Here is a 24167-nt window from a genome sequence, read left to right as displayed (position 1 = left end):
TTTTCAGTGGTGTATTAAGCCATAAATGTAAATGTCGTGTGACTAGGGCCTCTTGTCAGGTAGACTTTCGCCGGGCACAAGTCTTCCGATTTGACGCCACTTTAGCAACTTGTGTGTTGGTGGGGATGAAATGATGATGATTAGGACAACACAACACCCAGTCCCTGAGTGGAGAAAATCTCTGACCCAGCCGGGAATCAAACCCTGATCCTTAGGATTGACATTCTGTCGCGCTGACCACTCAGCTACCAGGGGGCAGACTATTAAGCCACGGCTTCATTTTTATGGATGATAGTGTATGAACACACTGAACAGTGCAAAAAAAGAAATTCTTGGAATAAGAGGATATTTGGCAAAAGCACTGTCCTGCCTGTTTCCTCAATTTAAATCCCACTGAGCATATGAAGAATATGCTGAGGGCACATACTGCAGCATGTTCACACATACCAGTGACAATCCGGCAGCTGTCAACTGCACTAGCAGAACAATGGAACACCCTACCGCAAGTTTTCCTTACTGACCTAGTGCCCGGAATGGGAGCAGTTGAAGAGGATGTATTGCTGCCTGTGGTGATTAGACATTCTATTAATAACCACATCTTGCCTTTTGTAATGTCCAGGGGACCATAATTAACTAAGGTGGCACTACACCACCTAAACTGACTGCCACATTTTTGTACCCAATGTGGCCTGAATGAAAAGAACTTTCCCCAGTTAGTGGGCAAGATAAGTGCTGATAGGTAATCGGGGTCTCTTGTTATTATTCTACTCAGTATCAGACTGTGGGAAGGCGTGGACTACGGCCCTACATGCAAGGAGCTACTGACTTGAATGGATACTGGGGGAGGTAGTAGAAATCGCAACAAAAATAAAAGATTTAGAAACTAGTAGAAAGAGATACATTCTGAAATTAGTAAAGAACAATGTACTCTTAACAGAGGGCAGCCACTGCTGACATAGACACATTCACAGAATGACACATAGAGGTAGCAGTCACATATAGCTATGTAAGTTTAACTGAGAACACTTCAGAGTGAGAATCCTGAACCATGACAACTAAGTTTCAGCAACAAAAGATGGGAGGTGGGGGATACTAGCAGAATTCAGTGTAGCTTACTTATCCCATGGCTGGCAATGCTGCTCTTGCATAGTACTAAGAAATACTTGCGATTGCCAAATGACCGAAATGATGATTGAGTCTGAGCATCACTGTTAGACTGGACCTGAAGTCACAAACCATTAAGCTTTACTATCTCATGGCAGAGCTTACCTATGGACAACAGGCAGTCGTGGGCGAGACAGCAGCTAGTGGACCTTCCAAGAAGATGTACCAGAATGTGCTGGAGCAGGGGTGCTGACAGTTTTTGTTAGCTGGTAGGCACCTCCCACTAGAGTGTCTATAGGTGAAAAAAGTAGTTGTTGGGTGGTCAAGCAGCTTGCTTTTACCTGCCGGGCCTTAAACCTGGCAGCTTTCTTTTTGTCTCAGAAGTTTCCTAACCTGGTGCAGCTTTGGCCACTGGAAAGGCAGGATATTCTGGGTTTGTGTGCACCTCAAGACGAAGAAGACGCTCCATTCAAACTTGAATCTCTTTAACAGCCACTGCCATTTTCAAGAATTTGTTACTTCCTCTCAAAATGACAGCAGCATAAATATGTTTAGAGGTTTTGCTGCCTCTGCAAGTAGGGAATTAATATTACAAGATTTCTTTCATTTCTATAATTATTTAGCTTTTCTAATTCATGGTTAAATCTTTAGATAGTTGGTAAGCAAATTATGAATAGAGTAGCAGTTTGTTCCTCATCAAAACATCCTGTCACTTGATTTCATATTCATTAATTAGTTCTTTACATATCCTTTGTTTCTGGACTTTTGTGGCGACCCACACACTCATCACTGTACATGGTATTCTTGAGAAGGTTTGTAACACAATATGTTACATGGTGACTTCAATGTAATTATTATCTTTGAATAAAAGTGTCATTTCCATCTGTCTCATTCTGTATTTCTTTCAGTTACCTTCTGTGCTATAATGTAGCAGTTCTTTCTATGTATGTATACACTCGCACACACACACACACACACACATATACATCCGCATATACACAGACACAAGCAGACATTTGTGAAGGCAAAGAGTTTGGGCAGAGATCTCTGCCCAAACTCTTTGCCTTTACAAATGTCTGCTTGTGTCTGTGTATATGCGGATGGATATGTGTGTGTGTGCGCGAGTGTATACCTGTCCTTTTTTCCCCCTAAGGTAAGTCTTTCTGCTCCCGGGATTGGAATGACTCCTTACCCTCTCCCTTAAAACCCAAATCCTTTCGTCTTTCCCTCTCCTTCCCTCTTTCCTGATGAGGCAACCATTGGTTGCGAAAGCTTGAATTTTGTGTGTATGTTTGTGTGTCTATCGACCTGCCAGCGCTTTTGTTTGGTAAGTCTCATCATCTTTCTTTTTAGATATATTTTTCCCACGTGGAATGTTTCCCTCTATATATATATATATATATATATATATATATATATTAATTTTCTTAATACATATCTCTACCCAGTAATAAATTCTCATAATCAATATGCCTGATTTCCTACTGGAGTCCTTTTCTTCCTAACTTTTTATTGAGTTTTTTTGAGAGTAAACTAATTTATAATCATTTGAAATTCTACAAAGGTTTAAAACTGTCTTATCTTGCACAATATCTTTGTTGTTTGATAAAAGATAGACAATTTGATCTGAAGAATCATTTTGGTCTTTCCAATTTTGTAATTAAACATATGAGGAAAGAAAACAGAATACATCTAACAATTATTATGTACAAAATATTAATTGAAGGTGTCTATCTAGAACATTTAGAAATTTCTGATTCGAAATTGTTTATAAGAGATGTAACAATAATGGAAATTCCTTGATGGTGCAATAAGTAGAAGTAGTGAGAGGCAACCACTCACCAGCCTCACTTGATAATTACCAACCCATTTCACAATGTGGCAATAATTTCTAAAATAATTGAAGACTGTCTGCATCAACATACGAACCAATATAATAACTACTTTACCCTGGACAGTATGGCTTTAAATCTGGCCTCTCTAATGTGAAGGCAGTTGAGAACATTACAATGAAAGTACACAGTTGTGTTGAGAATACGTCAGCAAATTGTACTGCATGACAAGGCCTAAGGAAACCCTCTGATATGATGCCCCACAGCATCCTAACCACGCAGTGACACTACTATAGCAAAGGTGAAAGAGCTCTCCTCACGCTACAGCTGTACCAAGGAACAGAAAGCAATTAGTATGTGCAAACCATCAAGAATCCGATTTATTACCCATCATAAAGGATACATTGCAAGGCTCTATTTTGTATTATTTTTGTTTGTAACATGTAAACTATCTGCAGTCAAAGTTGGCCCATAAAAAGTGTTGTTTGTAGATGTTGCAACATTAATTGTTCAAGATACTATACCAACCTGAATGAGCTACAATGTATACTAACAGCAGCAGTAGACGGTTATGTACCTGATTTCAGGGATATATATTACAGATAAATAATATGAAAAAAAGCAGATTAATTTAAATATTCTCAGCCATGACAATAAGTCAGTGCTACATCATGGGTTTCATACCAAATGCAAATGTAGATAAGATATTTAAATAGATAAATTCTCCAACAACCTCTCTACTGTGATTTATCTGTACCTTAGCACACAGGATGTGCTTTTGAGATGCTCTTACTGTTTGCATATTTCACCTTTTTAGTTTTCCAGCTGGTTTGTGGAATTCAACTAAGGGAAAATCGCTACATCAAAAAGTATGCTTCAATGACAAAGCAAGGCTACCTGGTGCATTACAAGATTTCTGTTATGAGTGTAATATAGAGAGTTCTTAAGGAGTTAAATGTCATGACAGTTCTAATCCTGTATGTCTATAACTGCCTAGTACACACCAAAAAACATCACAATAACTTTTATTTTAGGATGTCAGTACTCCACCACAACACAAGAAATAACATATCTGGAGATAGCAGCGGTTAACTTATATTGGACATATGTATTTTTAAAAAGCTACCAAATTGTACTGAATCAGTGTCTTGAAATGAATTTAAAAGCATTGTACACTACCACAACTGATGAAAATTAAAGCATTTTACACAATGGAACAACATCAATGGGAATATAAATTATTAGTAGCTCTTACGTAGAATAACAAAAAAATTTAATACTGTATGGTAATGTTTAATGTAATATTGTGAGTTAAGTAGTCTGGCACATCGTATCGTATCAAATACATATATGAAAGTGAGATCATACCATTACATGATATTCTTTCCATTTTGTTCAATAGTGGGAATGGGTATAGGCATACCATACTAAAACTGTGACCTAGGTCACTTGGTAAACAAATCTTTATTTTGACAAGAAATTATATAGGTAAGATATCATTTTGTAATTATAGTTGAATGTAAATGATTTATGATAACACTGATTGATTATATTTTTTTTTAAAAAAAGGTTTTGCTGCTTTATCTGAGATTCATTCAATAACTGTGATTTTCTTGTAAACAAAAAAACTTATGACTAAATGTCCCCCCTGTTCTACTACTCTGTGACCTTTAGTACTAGCAATACTACACTCCTGGAAATTGAAATAAGAACACCGTGAATTCATTGTCCCAGGAAGGGGAAACTTTATTGACACATTCCTGGTGTCAGATACATCACATGATCCCACTGACAGAACCACAGGCACATAGACACAGGCAACAGAGCATGCACAATGTCGGCACTAGTACAGTGTATATCCACCTTTCGCAGCAATGCAGGCTGCTATTCTCCCATGGAGACGATCGTAGAGATGCTGGATGTAGTCCTGTGGAACGGCTTGCCATGCCATTTCCACCTGGCGCCTCAGTTGGACCAGCGTTCGTGCTGGACGTGCAGACCGCGTGAGACGACGCTTCATCCAGTCCCAAACATGCTCAATGGGGGACAGATCCGGAGATCTTGCTGGCCAGGGTAGTTGACTTACACCTTCTAGAGCACGTTGGGTGGCACGGGATACATGCGGCCGTGCATTGTCCTGTTGGAACAGCAAGTTCCCTTGCCGGTCTAGGAATGGTAGAACGATGGGTTCAATGACAGTTTGGATGTACCGTGCACTATTCAGTGTCCCCTCGACGATCACCAGTGGTGTACGGCCAGTGTAGGAGATCGCTCCCCACACCATGATGCCGGGTGTTGGCCCTGTGTGCCTCGGTCGTATGCAGTCCTGATTGTGGCGCTCACCTGCACGGCGCCAAACACGCATACGACCATCATTGGCACCAAGGCAGAAGCGACTCTCATTGCTGAAGACGACACGTCTCCATTCGTCCCCCCATTCACGCCTGTCGCGACACCACTGGAGGCGGGCTGCACGATGTTGGGGCGTGAGCGGAAGACGGCCTAACGGTGTGCGGGACCGTAGCCCAGCTTCATGGAGATGGTTGCGAATGGTCCTCGCCAATACCCCAGGAGCAACAGTGTCCCTAATTTGCTGGGAAGTGGCGGTGCGGTCCCCTACGGCACTGCGTAGGATCCTACGGTCTTGGCGTGCATCCGTGCGTCGCTGCGGTCCGGTCCCAGGTCGACGGGCACGTGCACCTTCCGCTGACCACTGGCGACAACATCGATGTACTGTGGAGACCTCACGCCCCACGCGTTGAGCAATTCGGCGGTACGTCCACCCGGCCTCCCGCATGCCCACTATACGCCCTCGCTCAAAGTCCGTCAACTGCACATACGGTTCACGTCCACGCTGTCGCGGCATGCTACCAGTGTTAAAGACTGTGATGGAGCTCCGTATGCCACAGCAAACTGGCTGACACTGACGGCAGCAGTGCACAAATGCTGCGCAGCTAGCGCCATTCGACGGCCAACACCGCGGTTCCTGGTGTGTCCGCTGTGCCGTGCGTGTGATCATTGCTTGTACAGCCCTCTCGCAGTGTCCGGAGCAAGTATGGTGGGTCTGACACACCGGTGTCAATGTGTTCTTTTTTCCATTTCCAGGAGTGTATTTTGAATTTTATTCTTTTGCAACAAAACCTATTTCTTAATTTCCTCCCTGCTCTTTTCCGCTGTAATAAAACACATACTGTTAATTTTTATTTTGTTTTGTATTTTTTCTCCACATTTACTAGCTGTACTTTATCCCATTTGGTATTAATTAACCCCACTAAGCTACTTTTAGTTTCTGAAGTTCTAGAATTATTAACTATGTATAAAAATTAGTAGTGGTAATTTTATTTTTAAGGTCCATGTTGTCATATATTTTGCCACACTTCACACAACATGAATAGCTGAGTATGTCCCACAGGCTAAAGCCTTTGCCTGAGTTCCATTAGTTCACAACTGCTGATACTCCTTCACCTAGCCAAGAATACTTAAGTCCAAGGAAATCAGGTTAAGCAAGACTTTATACATAAGGATATAAAGATCTTGGTGAGAAACATGCATAGGATTAAGCCTTGGCAGAGTTGCAGTCATAACAGTCTCAGCCCAAGTCTTATTACTTCTAAGTTTCAAAGCCTTGAATCAACGTGACCAGTTCTTAGGTTGATCATGTGCCAGCAGGGACCTCCAGCAATCATTCAAATTTTATGTGAGATGTAATGAATTTAAATTTAGTGTGTTGCTGCCATTCACTCACCATACACTGAACATTATGGGTTGATAAGGAGGCCAGTGACACTTATTTCCCACAAAGTAATCAGTCAAAAGGGTTAAGTTGTGGATACTAAAAGATGTGCATTGTTAACTTCTCGATTGGACTTGGTATCTACAATGGTCAGTCAGACACTTAATCCTCATTATGGTGTAATTATAAGTTCACTTCATAGTCAAATTCTGCATCTGAGTGTTTCTTTTTATTTTGGTATCATTACACTTTCCACTGATCTGAAAGCTCCTCAAATTCTGGCACAAACATATTTTTGTAGAAACAATATCAAATGGTTTCTATGTGTTCGATTTTACAGTATTTACATTAAAGACATGTTACTGACACAAAGCATTTTCAAAAGGCAAATGAAGGAAGTTCACTCATGAAGTCTTCCAACATGCAATTTAGCAGGTTTATATTAGGTATTATGCTGTTGCTTAAAATAAACAGAACAGTGCCTTTGTAAGATATGTTAAAAGCTGAAGCAAGCTTATTGCACACGGAATGGTAAACAAACTTACTTGTGCTTTCTGTGGTCTTTGGGCTGCCAAAATCTATTTCATGATCTTCTTCATTTGGATTAAGAGGAGGTACCACAATGACAACTTCTCCCTCATGCGTATATGGTTCAACAGTCAAGGCAGATGACATATACTGTGAGGGAATGGAGCTGCAAAAAAAGTACACAAGTAAACATTTGTAAGTGCAGTGTTTATTAGGAACAATGTTCAGCATCAAACACCCTTGAAATTGCACAGCACACAGCTAACAAATTTTTGTACATACATAAAAATGGAATACAGGTATGATTATTTACCATAACCACTGCCATTAGTAAACAACATTTCTACGAGTTTAATTTCCAACTTTGTGAATCAACTGTCCACAAATGCCCATTTTTAATCCAAAGTATCCTATATGGTGTGCAGTGGACAACTAGACATCACTTGGGCCACTAATATAAAAGATGGCGGGAAATGTTGTCATTAGTAGAGAAGTATTAACAGCAGAATGAGTTGGTTATGATAGTTGAGGAACTTCGAATTTGGACCAGTGATTGGATGTTACCTGATAACAAATCCATGAGTATTTTTCAACTCTTCTAAAGCTATCTAAGGTGATTGTTTGTAATGTGACAATGAAGCAGAACTAAACTAATGCCAGGCAAACCTCATGTAATGACGAACAGGGGACATCAAGCATTGCAGAGGTTGATTGTAGAAAATCACGTGAACATAGTGCACAGAATTACACATGAGTTCCTGACTGCTACCAGCAGTCCAAATAGCACCATTGTACATAGAAAGTTAAAAGAATGGGATAAAATTGTTGAGCAATGTTCATAGGCCACATATTTTTGTAGTCAATGCTAAGCAATGCCCAGGATGGTGTACAGATGCTAGGTACACCTTTTGGCAATCTGAAGAGAGAGTGTGGGTTTGGCAAATGCTACCATCATGTGCATTGCCAGCAGTGTTGTATGGAGGAGGTGGTGTTGCGATATGGTTGGAGGTTGTGTTCCAGTATGGTTGTGTTTTTTGGGGTTAGGGAGTTGCCCCTTGCTTTGCTTAAGAAAACACTAAATGCCGAAGAATATGAACACATTTTATTGCATTGTGTTCTGCATACAACAGTGGAACATTTATGAGATTATGACTGTTCATATCAGCATGACAATGAACCGTGTCATAAAGTAGCTACTATGAGGCAATTGATTGTAGTGGGTAACATCCCTGAAATGGACTGACGTGCCCAGGATCCAACTTGAACACAGAGTTAGAGTTCAGGCTATCATAAAAGTTCACTTTTATGACAGCTTGAACTTTATCAGGGACACTTTCAAAGAGGTGTCTGAAAGTCTGTGGAAGAATTGCAGCCCACTGTTCCTCAAAAGCTGTAACCATTGAAGATAGTCATGTTTGACACTGGGTCTGGAGTGAAGCTGGTGTTTTGACTCATCCCACTGGGTTCAGGGTGGATCCTCGACAGGCCACTCCATTTCAGTGATGTTACCACCCACAAACCATTTCCTCACAGATGCTACTTTATGAAAAGGTGAATTTTCACGTTGATAGTCATTAACGCTGAAATGTTACACTGCTGTATGCAGAACACAATGCTGTAAAATGTATGGGCACACCCCATGTTGGAAATAACAACATAGCTGTACACCCAGAGGAATATTATTAATCAATAACACTGAGAATACCTGAGGGCCCACAGGGAGTAAATACTTACAGATAAATTATAGGAAAAGTACAACTGCAAAGACAACTGCTAGCACCAAGAGCTTACTAGAACTGTCATTGTTTACTTCCCATTCTAAGTTGATATGGTCAAAATGGGCTAAAATGGTGGACCACAGAGCTCCCAAAACCCTATCACTTTTTTGTTATGATACCGTACTTGTTTTACACTAAATTTTCATCATATGGCCTTGATAGTAGTCAGTTTTTATTGTTTGCAGCAGATTTTGAAGTATAACTGCATAATTTTACTCTACATAATTGCAATGTATACGGACAACACTTCTATTTTATTTCCTTCATGGTCATGAGTTGAATGACCCATCAGAGAAAGTAAATTACGTTGGAAATGACTGATCCACATTTCTGTAGCTCATCCTGTTTTGAAATTTTGAAAATGGTGGTTATATTAAAGATATAACGGATTTTGGGTATATAAAAACAGAATGCATGGCTGTGACACTGCATTACATTTAGATGTAGACCATTGCTTGATTTTAATATTTTAGGTGTAATTGTGCCAGATGCCATACTCAACTACATGTCCACAGTGAAAGTACCCTGATACCAAGTAAGCATAATTGTAAAAATGATCCAGGTTTAAGGAAGACTAAACCACTCACAATTTTCTATCAGAACATTGGCTTAAGAGGACTTAAAAATTCACTAGACCAGCTACTAATACACATAAATGATATTGAAAGAATAGTGAATAGTGTTTTATTCATCTCATAACATACAATTTCTAATCATATGATTAGTGTACAGGAGACACGTCAAAAAAATTAATAACACAACTTGGCCTAATTGGTACACAGAATTTTAATATTAATATAAACTTTTATTTTTCTTTCCTCCCTTTTGTGAAGGACAGGTACATTTACACACAAGACTGTATGTAAATTTATCCTGCTCGAATTTCAGTTCATCCTTCATGAACTCCTCAACAGTGTAGTGGCGGTGTTTGACAAGTATATCATATAGCTTTGTTTTCAGTGTCTCTAGGTTCATTCTCAGAACATTCTTTCCTTTTAGCTTGTTATGAATTTTCATTGCCATATACTGAGGAGATTACGCATATAGGTTTAAGCGATGAGTGGGAAGCATAAAATTTTCTTTGTTTATTGTGTTATAGGCGTGATTGAAAGAGTTTTTCTCGAATAACTCTAAATTGCTATGTAGAAAGATGATAATATCATAGATGTATAAGGAGGGAACTGTTAATAACTGTTGTTTTTCAAATAGCGGGCGACATGATGTCCTTCGATGGGCAGTACACATGTTCCTTAGTATTCTTTTCTGTAACTTTAGTATGCGCAATATATTGCTTGAATTTCCCCAAAAAACAATACCATACCTTACAACTGTTTGAAAGTAGCTGTGGTATGCAATTTTCCTTGTTTTCATGTCTGTTGCACCAGATAATATTTGCATAGCAAATGCCAAGCTACATAATTTTTTTAAGAGGTAGTCAACATGTTTATTCCACTTTAAATTTTTATCTAGGTTTAACCCTAAAAACTTCACAGAATCTACTTTTTCTATATCCTGATTTTTATGAGTTATTTTAATTTCTTGGGACTTTGACTGTTTTGTTCTGAACTGGACTGTGTGGGTTTTGGGGATGTTCAATCTTAACCCATTCTGTTGGAACCATGTTTCTAGTTTGTTCATTGTGTTTATTATGTAGAGAGGGATGTTTTCTGGCTCCTGGTTTTCAATTAATACACATGTGTCATCTGCAACTAAAATCGATGGAGCATTTATATTGTTCGGTAAATCATTACCATAGAAGAAGAACAAAATAGGTCCTAGAATCGAGCCTTGAGGGACACCTTGGGCTACTGTTTTCCACTTTGAATAGTAGTTTGCTGTATTTGATGAGACAATCACTCTTTGTTTCCTATTTGATAAGTATGAAGTAAGTCAATTTAGAACATTACCCTTGATCCCATACTTGTCAAGCTTATAGATGAGCAACGCATGATTCACAGAGTCAAATGTTTTGGTGAGATGACAAAAGATTCCTGCAATTTATTATGGTTGTCTAATGATGTGCTGATCTTGTCAATAAACTTGTTAATTGCATCAGTAGTACTTTTGCCAGGCTGGATACCAAATTGGTTTTCCATAATAATATCATATTTTTCCATAAAATTTTGAATCTGCATAGCAGCAGCATTTTCAAAGATTTTTGATAGGACTGGAAGGAGGGAGATGGGATGATAATTCCCCATATCCTCTCTTGAACCTTTTTTGAGCAATGGTTTTACTTCAGCATACTTCAGCACCTCTGGGAAGCTTCCTTGTTCAAAGGATTGGTTTATTATTTTAGATAGTGGGTAGCAACCAGATATACTATGCTTCACTGAACATCATGTCACTTGTGGTATTCATATTTTGTGCTTAGACAGACTCAGTTTAGCATCTCAATATTGCAGATCCGATATGGAGAGAGGCAGAACAGTGATTTATGTTAGAAATAATGTAGTATTTAAAACTCTTGATGTAAGAAAATTTTGTATTGAGCAGCACTTTGGAGTGTGTGGTATAGAACTGGCAACAAATAGTGTATCAGTAGTCGTATTATCAATTTATAGAGCACCTGCAGGGAATCTTGGAATCTTTCTCAAACAGATTGAAGCAATATTATCAAAATTGTACAGAAAAAACATTTCAGTCATAATACTACGTGACTTTAATGTAAATTTCCTGAATGAAAGTTATGACAGAATGGAGCTGGAGCAACTAATGAGCTGTTACAATCTAATGCAAATAGTTGAATTTTCCACTAGGGTAACTGACCACTCTAGTATTCTAATTGATAATGTGTTTGTTGATAAGTCTAGGCACAGTAGCTTGACATTCAGTCAAGTCCTAAATGAGCTGTCAGACGATGATGCTATACTTCTGACAATCCCCCATTTAAATCTTAACAGAAACGAAAAGCTCTCTGGAAAAATGTGAGACCAATAAATAAAGAAACAATGGAGACATAGAGGCAGAAGGTACAGTTAGTAGACTGGTCTGAAGTATTCAACTCAGCAGATGTCAACACAAAATTTAATGTATTTATTAATTTAACGTCAAATCTTTTTGAGGAGGTGTTTCCAAATAAAAGAGTCAGAGAAAAACAATGTAACCCTGCACTTAAGCCATGGATTACCCAGGGCATCAAAATTTCATGTAAAACAAAAAGAGAATTGTATGCCTCAGCCAGACAGTCTAACAATACTGCAGTGACGGGGCAATATAAAGTGTACTCTAAGATATTAAGGAAGGTGATCCAGAAATGTAAAAGTATGTATCTAAAAAAGGAAATTGACGAATCAAATAACAAAATGAAAACCAAATGGAAATATGTTAAAAGCGAGACGAGGAAATGCCTATCTGCCAAAGAAGTGATTAGTTTAAGAACTGGGAGCCGTTTGGTGGATGCTCCCAAAATGGTGGCTAATATCTTTAGCAATCATTTCCTAACAGTCACCAACCAAATGGGATGCCAGGGTTCTGTAAAGAAAGCTACAGAATAGTTGCAGAACACCTTAACTAACAAAATAGATGAGGTGCATCTTCAAAAAACTACAGTGATAGAATTAGAAAAAATAATTATGTCTTTAAAATGTAAAAATTCTGCTGGAGTTGACAACATTTCCAGCAAGTTACTTAATACTGTTGTAAAGAAATAACTACAGTCCTCTGCCATATTAGTAATATGTCACTGGAAGAAGGTGTTTTTCCTGACAGGCTAAAATATGGGCTTATACGACCAATTTGTAAAAAGGGAGAAAAGACTGAGGCTACAAACTACCAACCAATTTCATTACTCTCAGTTTTCTCCAAGGTACAAGAGAAATTGATGCATAGCAGAATGGTTGAGCATCTTAGTAAATATAACATCCTCAGCAGTAGCCAGTTTGGCTTTCAGAAAGGGGTATCAACAGTGGATGCAATACATGCCTTTGTTGACAATGTTATGGAGGCCATAAATAATAATATGATGACAGTTGGAATATTTTGTGACTTGTCAAAAGCTTTTGACAGTGTAAGTCACCATATTCTCTTGAGTAAAGCCAAGACCTAGGAATGGGTGGAACCGTAGGCACGTGGCTTGAATCCTATCTGTGTGGCAGAAAGCAGAAAGTAATCATGGAAAGACTGCATGGTCGCCAGGTATCTTCAGAATGGGGCTCCATTACTGCAGGAGTATCCCAAGGGTCAGTATTGGGCGTATTGGGAGTACATAAATGACTTAGCACTATGTACAGAATATGGGAAAATACTCATGTTCGCTGACAACACCACTTTATCAGTTAAGAATCTCTCAGGGAATGTGTCAAATGAGGGTGCAAATAAAGCTTTTGCAGATTTGACAAACTGGTTTGAATCCAGTGACCTTACAGTCAACCTAAAAAAGACAAATTACATTCATTTCTCTTCTAACACAAATGTTACAAATGAAATGAACCTAAAAATGGGTGAGCATGACATTTTGAAAGTTTAGTCCTCCAAATTCTTGGGTCTGTATATAGATAGCAAAATGAAGTGGCACCAGCTTATTCAAGATCTGTGCAAAAGGCTAAGCTCAGCAACGTTTGCCTTAAGAATAATTTCAGGCACTAGGGAAATGAGCACAATAAAAACTGCATATTGTGGCTATTTTCACCAACTTATGGGCCTATGGTATAATATTTTGGGGAAATCAACCAATAGCAAAAAAAGTGTTCCATGCACAGAAGCGCGCAATAAGAATTATGTGTGGAGTACATCCTAGGCACTCATGCAGGGATCTGTTTAGAGCTCTACAAATCCTTATAACACCTGCCCAATATATGTTTTCCCTGATGTGCTTTGTTTCCAAAAATAGCAACTTATTCAAAATCAATAGCTCATACCAGAGTTATAACACCCGAAGGAAACTGGATATCCATTATGAGCTAAAAACGAAAAGCATGGTCCAGAAGGGGATTTTATACAGTGGCACCAAGGTTTTTAATGTCCTCCCACCACACATTAAAAAACTGTTTGGAAACATGCCAAAGTTTAAAGAAAATCTGAAGCAGTTCCTTTTAGATGAATCTTGTTACAGTATTGATGAATTTCTTAGGGAAAATGCATAGAATCTCTTGTTTGTGCTTAAACCTTACTGTGTGACCTCTACAATTGATTAATCATACTCTGTAAGTACAGTGTAACTTAATACAATACCCAAATTTATGTATGACTGTATATTCTTTCAGATGTCCTGTATCTTAACTAATATGTAAGGGTATATGCTAAACTTCAGAGTTTCTTTAATCGAATGATAAGATCAATGTATCTGTGCACAAAACAATAATCTGTAAAAAACCTTGACTCGTTCTATATCCAGGGATATGTTCCCATATGGATCTATGGAACTCGAAATAAATAAATAAAAAAAATAAACAAATAAAAACTCATTCAATTCCATTACGTAAATGTGAGGCGGAAAGCAATATGGGCCGTCTAGACGGCACAGTAAATTGTTCAGAACACTCCCAAAAAAAAAAAAAGCCTCGGAACTACTGATTTCGTAAATTTTTTTTCAGTTTAATACACTTGACTTTATCTCTACATATCTACAAGTTAAAAATCGATTATAAAGCAGTTTAGAATAGATAAAACACGTGGTAACAGAAGTTATTTGCTACTGGGCGCAAGTCTTTTGTAAAACTTCGTATCTAGGGACAGCTTGACGTTGGCGGATCGTTACAGTAGTAACTGCTGTGCTTAGAAAAAAGTACCTCTCGTCGCTTATGGAGTAATAATATACGGTCCAGCCACGGTAACATGACGATTTCGCTAGTCTTCCAGAAGCGGAGAAAATCTGCACTACTTGAAAATAATCGTTTGTTTCGGAGGACCGCCAACGTCAAGCTGTCCCTAGATACGAAGTGTTACACAAGACTTGCGCCCAGTAGCAAATAACTTCTGTTAGCACCTGATAAGGGCCTTACATTAGAACAAAAACATACTCAGTTTTACTTCTTCAAGTCACTGGGTCAAGTTTATTTCAGGAACTCGACGCAAGTACTTGTTACAGAAGAGCAGTTATTTTTAAGAACCAGGAGAGTCTTCACTGTTGTTACATTATTATTAATGAATAAAAATCGTGAAGAAACACAAAAATAAAAAAGTATTAGAGGAGTACATATTTATGTTGCCAAGAAAGACTATTCAAATGACTTTACTTAGATTAAAACCTTAGATGGCATATTCAAATTCGAACATCTCTTGTCTATTGTATAATCAAGTTTTCGATAACAGGAAACAAAAATGCGGCGCGGTATCTCACCAAGAGACTGCCATTTAACTGCTCTTCCATTTTTGCATGAAGTATTTACTACTTTAACACAAATGTAATGTATTTATGTTTACGATAACATTAAAAAAACGAGCTAAAATTTAAATATGTCTGTACTGCCGTTCTACTTTTCCTTCTGGTGAAACAAATTGATCGGTAAACTCATTTCACAGTTCCTTGACTGGTGGTGCCAACTGTATGTGTGTTTGGGGTTCCAACAATACATTTGTTTCGGCCCAACTGTATTTGTGCCATTCGCATTTTCGATAATGATACTTTCACGCCTATACTGAACACGCACAATTTCCTTACGTTTGAGAACTTCTATGAAAGACAAATACGATAAGTACTTGCAACAAGATGCAAAAAACTAGAACGAATTTTCATCCCATCGCGGAGTGTGCGCTGCTTTCCAACTTCCTTACAAAATAAAACTGTGTGCCCAGTCGAGACTCTAACCTGGGAACACGATCTGGCACGCAGTTTTAATTTGTATGAAAGTTTCATGCAAGAAACCGCTTCCACTAACTTGCAATCTTCTTGAATTTGATGAAACTATCGCACGTCGGACGTAGATTGGAGGGGGTTGCAGATATGGTCGTTCGTAAAATCCCACCCAATTCTGTGATTGGATAATGCGCCGTACCACAGAAGGAAGTTCGACAGAATGCCTAATAAATATGATTTCAGGATTACGGCGTTACAGTGGTTGCAAGACAGGCAAGTAAACTGCGACGACCTAGTGAGGAAGGCTAACTGTTACCTACAATAAAGGAAAATAAACTATCCGTTAGGATATTCATCGTGGGTAAAATCGCTGAGAGCAGAGGCCGCAAAGAGTGCATTTACCGCCCTACAACTGCGTCCTAAATCCCACAGAATTGGCACAGGCTAAAGTGAAACACAATTTCAGGGAGAACAATATAGCTGGTGACATGCCGAAGGAAAGATTGCAGTATTTTGTTCAAGCTGCTTTCGTTTCAGTTATTGCGCCGGACTGGCAAGGTTACTGCAGGAATGTGAAGCAGCTCGAGCAAGAGTTTAGGACACGAGATGGAATAATGGAAATGGCCTTTTATGAAGGTATCATCAGTACCATGCCCTCAAGTGATGATGACCTTGAAACAAAGACAAATGACAGCGATCTTTAGAGAACATTGTTTTGACAGTACTTTCAGGCACAATTGTTTACACTTTGTAGACCATACTGCTGTCTGAGCTTAAAATGCAATGTGCAAACAGATTCCATAAATCAGTTTTTTACTTTCGATTCACCATGTCGTAAGTCGTACATTAACCTACGTTAAGTTTTTATTGTTTTCGAGATATAAATAACAGGCTACATAAGTTATAGATAGAACTCCCGAGCATGAATATGTCAACAAATTAGGTGAATTCCGATCAGACGGAAGTGTCACTTAAGCGGGCACTACTTCCGCGAGTGCTGCCTACGGTTTCGTGTTAAGCATAAAACATCGGAAGTAGTGCCAGCACTGCTGCAAATAGCTGACCTGCCTTCCGCTCACCACTCCTCACCCTTGTCAGCCAACATTATGCGGGGGCACGGCCATTCCCGACAGCCACCGCGCCAAGCACCAACTTATCGTGGACAAACAGTAGTCGCTTTTCATTAAAGCACGTAGCTAATGCGCATCACTTTGAAAATTAGGCTTACCTGAATTCTAGCGGAAACTGAGGCAACTATTACTGGTTTCTTTTAACAGAAGAAAGTTCCTTGATAACAATAATGTCTGCGACACCTACAGGTCCCTTTTCCTTCCCAGATTTGCAAGCCCGTAGCATTCCCAATATTCAAACACTAGCTCTGCGCATTTCTTTTTAAGGGTTGGTTACTGCAAATCGATCAGTGGGGCAACACATCTCATTGCGTTTCTTTCTGACTTGTTTGCTGAGTGTGTCGTTAAAATTAAAAGTGATCATAAAATTTTACATGTCTGCCTATGACCGACTGATGTGTGTCTCGTAGAAATGAGTGACGATAAGGTTTTAGATATTATTAAGTAAGGTAGGTTTCTATTATTACAATAATATCAGTGATAAAAAAAAATGGTTCAAATGGCTCTGAGCACTATGGGACTTAACTTCTGAGGTCGTCAGTCCCCTAGAACTTAGAACTACTTAAACCTAACTAACCTAAGGACATCACACACATCCATACCCGATGCAGGATTCGAACCTGCGACCGTAGCGGTCGCGCGGCTCCAGACTAGCGCCTAGAACCGCTCGGCCACTCTGGCCGGCTATCAGTGATAAGATTATAATGCGTACGCATATTATTTTTCAGAAAGATGTTTATGCAGTGTTGACGAACATGAAGATGAAAACTTGCCTGAACAAGAAGAATCAGTTAACATTTCAGAAACATATTTGCTAAAAAAATGTGGATGAGCTTTCAGTAAGTAACTTGGGCAATCTTGTTAATATTGACGAAGTTATAGTTGAAGTTGAAACAGAAGGAAGTCAACACATTCAGGAGGTAACTGATGAGAACATGGTGAAAAAAACGTGAGCACAATTGTTAACTGTGTTGATATTTAAGTTGTTCAAAACGATCATAGCCTTGTGGTGAATTTTCTAGAAACTGGCTGTGGATGCGAACAAAACGCTGTCACTTATTTTCTGTTATTTACAGTTCTCAAATGTGCTGAAAAAGATCATTCCATGATAATGCCAATACATTAGATCAAGTGATTTTAGGCTAACTTCGCTGCCTGACCTCAGGTTCTACATTAACATCTAGTTCGAAAAAAAAGCAGAAAGGAAAAGTGCATGTACACATTACATGTTAAAAGGTAGGATAGTCTGCAAAACCACCAACACTGATGGAAAAGATCGCATCACCAAGACGGTGTTGTGGAACATAATGAAAGCTGGTAGTCGTGTTGCTAAATTGAAGGATGGTATCTATTAAAATTTCGGACCACGCATAAAGATGTAAATCAGGTTTGCTTTAAATACATGCTGTAACGGTCGTGAGCATTAGTTACTTTTGGGGCCGGAAGCGGTGAGTTGATGTTAGTCAAGAACGCATTTAAGACGACAAAGGAACCTTTGCCAAAACCTCACTGAGCTTGAACGAGGTCGTGTGACAGGGCTGGATGTTCCTTCTGCAATTTTCCAGAAGGACTTCGCAGGAATGTAGCCACTGTACATAATTGCTGGCAGCGGTAGTCACGAGAACGTATGGTCGCAAGAAGACTGGGTTGCGGATGACCACTTGGCAGTACCGGAACGGGAGACCATCGTGTTTGGCGTATTGCTCTGATTAATTGTACTACATCTGCAGCACCAATTCGAGCAGCATTTGACACCGCAATGGCTCAATGAACTGTTACAAAAAGGCTACTTCCTGGGCAGCTCCGAGTCAGAAGCCCTGTGACATGCATTCCACTCAAGATTCAAGATTCAAGATTCTTTATTAGCCATTGATCATGCAAGATGAAATAGGCTTCGTCAGTACATAAAATAATATTAATATTCCAGACACTATATATAAGGCATAGATATCATTAGCATATGAGTAACTTACAAATAACATAAACCTTAAGCAGGTGACTACAATGCTTAATACATATTCTTGTTTCAGATACATACAAAGGTACCAAAAATGAGTTACATTGTAGTAGCAAACACAGTAGTTACGTAACACATCATAACACTGGCAAATAAAGTAGTTACCTAACACAGTTGAAATACAAAGGTATTAAATATGAAATATTTTGTAACAGTATATATAGTAGTTAATTAAGTTAATTATGCAATTACAGGTTTATCTCTGTGCTACTCAGATCATAATATTCTTGCATAGAATAAAATGGATTGTCAGATAACCAATTGTACAAATTTTGTTTAAGAATTTTTGTGGGCATGTCCCGAGCAGATTGCGGTAGTTTGTTGAATATTTTTAAGGTATTCACTTTGTGTGAGTTACTACTTTTTGTTAGTCTGTGTCTTGGTATATCATAATCTGCCTTCCTTCTAGTGTTGTAGTTATGAATTTCTTCCCTGACAACACCTTCCATACCATTGTTTTTAATGTGTAACACACAGATATAAATATACAAGTTTACAATGGTCAACAGTCTTAGCCTTATAAAGAGAGGACGACAGTGCTCCGTGGGACCGACTTTACACATTATGCGCAGCATTCTTTTCTGCATCAACAAAATTTTGTTACTGTGAGAGCTGTGCCCCCATATGAGAAGGCCATATGTAATATGTGACTGGAAGAGTCCACAGTACATTGTTCTCAGAAAGTTCATGCTAATCATGTCCCTAAGTTTCCAAAGGAGATAGGAGACTCTTGAAAGCTTTTTGCAAACCTGATTTACGTGTTCTTCCCAGTTAAGTTTGGAATCAATATGCATTCCTAATAGTTTTACAGTTTTGTTTTCTATGGTTTTGGGTAACCCTAAGAGAAGCTGTTGTGTTTTCTCTGAGTTACACAGTAATTTATTGGATGTGAACCAGTGGATGGCTGATTTGAGTGATTCCTGTGTGTTATTGTCCAAAGCTGAGATGTTCTGATGTGAGGTGAGGAGGGTTGTGTCATCTGCATAGCATATGGTAGTACTATTTATGTGATGAGGTAGGTCATTGATGGCTATGATGAAGAAGAAGGGTCCCAGAACCGAGCCCTGTGGTACACCAGTACTAACTGCTGCTACAGGGGAGTAATTATTTTTAACTGAGACAAACTGTCTTCTATTATGAAGATATGACTCTATTACTGCTAATGCTGGGTTACATACACCATAAAATTCTAGTTTTGCAACCAGGGTGCCAAAGGGAATGCAGTCAAAAGCTTTGCTCAGATCACACAAGACAAGTGACACCATATTCCGGTCTTAAAAGGCTGTTAATGTCTGGTCAACAATTTCCAGGATGGCCGCAGTGGTATTTCTGCCCTGTCGGAATCCGAACTGACTATTGCTCAAAAGGTTGTGTGTCTCAAAATAGCTACTTAATTGAGTGTACATAAGTGACTCAAATACTTTAGAAAATATTGGCACAATTGAGATTGGGCGATAACTTTTAGGAAGATGTTTGTCACCCTTTTTAAACACTGGAATAACTTTGGAAATTTTGAGGGAGTCGGGAAACACTCCTGACTGTAAACATTTATTAAATATGAATGCCAATGGTTTAGCGATCGAGTCTACAGTTTTTTTACTATGTAATTGGAGAGCCAGTAGCAGTCCATACTTTTAGAATTTGAAAATTTTGTGACTGTTCTTTTAATCTGAGCAGGTGTGATACTATACCAGTTAAAGACATGATCTACTGGTGGAAGGGCATTAAGTAAATCGCTTGCAGATGTATCTGTTTTTTCTATCTTACTTTCAATTTCTTTAATTGAGCTAATGAAGTAGTCATTTAGTTCCCTTGGAGTGAGCTGAGTTTCATGTGTGTGACGTGTGGGATTTTCTTGTGCTACAATCTGCCATGCTGCCTTGCACTTGTTTGTTGCACCTTCTATGTACCCTTCATAAGCAGCCTTTTTTGTCTGTATCAGCTTAAGTTTGTAGAATTTTTTACATTTTTGGTATGCTGCATAAAAGGTGCCCTCCTGCTCTGATCTTTGTTTACATGCATGACCTAACACTGCCATTTGCGACTCAAGTGGTTTCAAGAGAGAGCTGATTGAACAGCAGTGTGGAGGTTTGTTGTGTTTATGATGAAATCTGGTTCTGCCTCAGTGCCAGTGATGGCCGTGTGTTGGTTAGGAGGAGGTCAGTTGAGAGCCTGCAGCCAACCTGTCTGTGTGCTTGAGGCACTGGACCTACACGTTGAGTTATGGTCTGGGCTGCCTTTTATATGACATCAGGAGCACTGTCGTGGCTATCTCACTCATCCTGATTGCAAATTTGTACGTCAATCTGGTGATTCAACTCCTGATTGCAAATTTGTACATCAATCTGATGAGTCAACCTGTTGGCTGCTGTTCATAAACAGTATTCCGGAGGGCATTTTCCAACAGGGTAACGCTCGCCCATATACCGCTGTTGTAACCCAACGTCCTCTACAGAGTGTTGACATAGTTATCTTGGACTGCTCGATCGCCAGATCTGCCTTTGATCTTGAAATGCTAATCACATAAACATGCTACCTAGAGAAACATATTCCAGAAATTTCATTGCTTTACATTTATTATTTTTTAATGTGCGATTGTTTTTCTTTCATTGTTATGTTTGGTCACCAGACCAAAACTAAAAAGCTGAACTGTCTTAAGAAAGCATATAAAATTACAGAAGTGACTGCAAAAGTGCACGGAAATACAGGGAAACAGAAAAAAACTGTAACATCTTTTCCAGACACTGAGATTAGAGTAAAAATCCTGAACAATTGCGCAGGCCATACTATTATATGGCGTGGCAGCAGCAGAAGCACAGTATGCCCAGCACATATGAAACTACTAACTTCTAATGACTCAAAAATAAACAAATATTAATTCTGCTGTGATAGTTGGAACTGAAAAGGGTGATTTTCTTGTAAAAATACATAACGAGTTGTTTCTTTCACAACAATAGGGCCAAGAAAACTCCTGATATAGCTCAATACAAACACTCTGTAGAGAACCACCAGGGTAACATGTACTCAAATTAGACACTGTGGGGACTGTGTTTGTATGTTAGGTACTCCTATTAGAAGATGATCCTCACAGATTTCCTGTTGAAGTGACTCCAGATAGAATCACAACGTAACGTCAAGAATACATCACCAAAATAATTTAATATTTAATTTCAGAATATTAACAATTCAAAATCGAACATTTCTAACAAGAGGTCCCTTTTTGCTTTCCACCTCAAAATATAAAAGAGTACTAGGAATTTGAAATAAGCGCAACAAATGATATTAAATTTAAGAGTTCTTAAAAATTAATAATTTTAAAAATGTGGCTTAAATGAGCAATTAAAATCTTCATTTCTACCGCTATGGAAGCAAATTTCAAATGGCTATGATTATCATGTAACACTTAATTCACTGTATATCTTGACAAGGTGAACTGTGTGGAATATATTGGAAATTCAACAGATATTCAATTTCTTTCCATTCCCTGTAAAGATCCATATCAACATTAAAATATTTAACGCAAATTTCGAAAGGGTGCTTAGTACTGGTTAATACTGTATAAAGAAACTGATTTTTGTGGAGATTTAAACACTGATTTCTTCGAAGGTTAAAAAAGCCGAATCCCTTAGATTTACTTCCATGAACATTGCATTCATCAGGTATCAGTTTTTAAAATCAACAGTTAAATAGTTCAAAAAATCGTTGAGTCAATGAAAAGTAGTAACTCTTTGGATTATGATGGTATTTAAACCAAAGTCTACAATCTTCTGCTGACTTTGTAGTAGTGTCCCTGTGACTCTTGCAATCATTTTATGAATCAAGGAACATTTTCTGAAAGATCTAAATGTATAGTTGTAACATCCATTTACAAAAGCAGAGATAAGTAAGTTAATTATAGATCCATGTACCTCTTTCCTGTGTTCTCAAAATTTTTTTAAAAGGCAGCTTGTAGGAGAATACCGAACCACTTTTCGAATAACAATCTTTTAACTACTCAGTTTGGATTTCAAAAAAACAATATCTACCGAAAAAATAATTGTATAATGTTACGAACTCAGTTCTGGTTGAAGGTTGAACTAAAAATGAAAAATTTTTCTGACAATAGGTGAAATTCGAGCAGAGATTACAGGCAGAGTGTCACCATAACCTGCCTCGAACAGATTACTTGAAAGTGAGTAGAGATCATGAGTTAGTAAGCATCATTTACAACTGGCACCTTATTGCAGATAATAGAGAGAGACCCCACTGGTACAGTGAGTGGCACTGTGTGGTGTTCAGCAATTAGTCTTGCCTCTGTTTTTGTCTGTCAGATAGACACTGTAATCTAATGTAAGGTCACATATAGCTGCGATTATTAAGACCAACACTTCTCCAACTCCAGGAACCATTGTGTGGTGATTTATGAACAAGGCAATAGAACTGATTTGGAATTGGTGAAGAGAAGATGATTGGTCTGCCAGGATGTGGCAAGAATTGTGAGCCCTATTGTCATACCCCTTACAGCCAGGGTACCAAATGGAATATCCCAACAGGATAATATAAGACCTCAGACTGCAATTCATACCCCAGATGCCGTGAGAAATGTGTGGATCCTCGACTTGTTAAGCTAGTCCCTTGATTTAGTACCCATAGAGCATGTCTGGAATGATGTATGAGATCTGTTAGAAAAGTATCTGAGCTTTGGCCTGGGAAAAAAAATTGGCTTACCTGAAGCATAGGCCACCTTGGGATTCCAGACGCTTATCTCAGTGGTGCCACTATTGTTGGAAGCAAGCTGATTTTGGAATGGAATTTAGCTCAGCTGTCGTTGCTGCCATTATGCCCTCTCTTGTTTGAAATTGCATTATTCCTTTTTAAATGGCTTCTTGATTTTGGGGAACAGTCAGAAGTTGCAGGGGAGCGATAAAAGGACAGTAATGAGCCTGTTGAAGCACAGGGAACTTCTTTTTCGCCAAAAAAGTCTGGAGAATTGTTGTGATGGAAGTGTTAGTTTCCTGTCGATCACAAGTTCAGGCTGTTGAGCCACACAGCATCATGTAGGCGATCGAGGACATCCCTGTGGTACACTTTGATGATAGTTTGACCCTGTGGTGCACACTTGTGGCGTACCAAAGCGTGGTAGTCAAAGAAAGCAGTCAGCATCACTTTGACATTGCTGTGCACTTGGAGAGCCTCCTTTAGTCTTGGGGATGAGGAATGCTTCTACTGTTACGACTGAGATTTGGTTTCCGGGTCGTATCCGTGCATCCAGGACTCATCACCAGTGATTATGGTCTTCATGAAGTCGGGGTCACTGTTTATGGAGACTA

The 24167-nt window shown here is 38.8% G+C and overlaps 1 protein-coding gene across 1 annotated transcript in view; it reads right to left on the bottom strand.

The window, feature by feature from the left end:
* The window catches only part of LOC126175638 (potassium voltage-gated channel subfamily KQT member 4), a 992116-nt gene that overhangs the window by 111736 nt on the left and 856213 nt on the right, over nt 1-24167 (bottom strand). The window contains exon 13 of the mRNA XM_049922528.1: nt 7215-7363. Coding sequence (XP_049778485.1) covers nt 7215-7363 — 149 coding nt within the window. The remainder of the gene's footprint in view (nt 1-7214; nt 7364-24167) is intronic.

The sequence above is a fragment of the Schistocerca cancellata genome, chromosome 3 (genome assembly GCF_023864275.1).
Source record: "Schistocerca cancellata isolate TAMUIC-IGC-003103 chromosome 3, iqSchCanc2.1, whole genome shotgun sequence".
Classification (NCBI taxonomy): domain Eukaryota; kingdom Metazoa; phylum Arthropoda; class Insecta; order Orthoptera; family Acrididae; genus Schistocerca; species Schistocerca cancellata.
The sequence above is the reverse complement of the archived record's forward strand: the minus strand, read 5'-3'. Positions and strand labels throughout refer to the sequence as shown.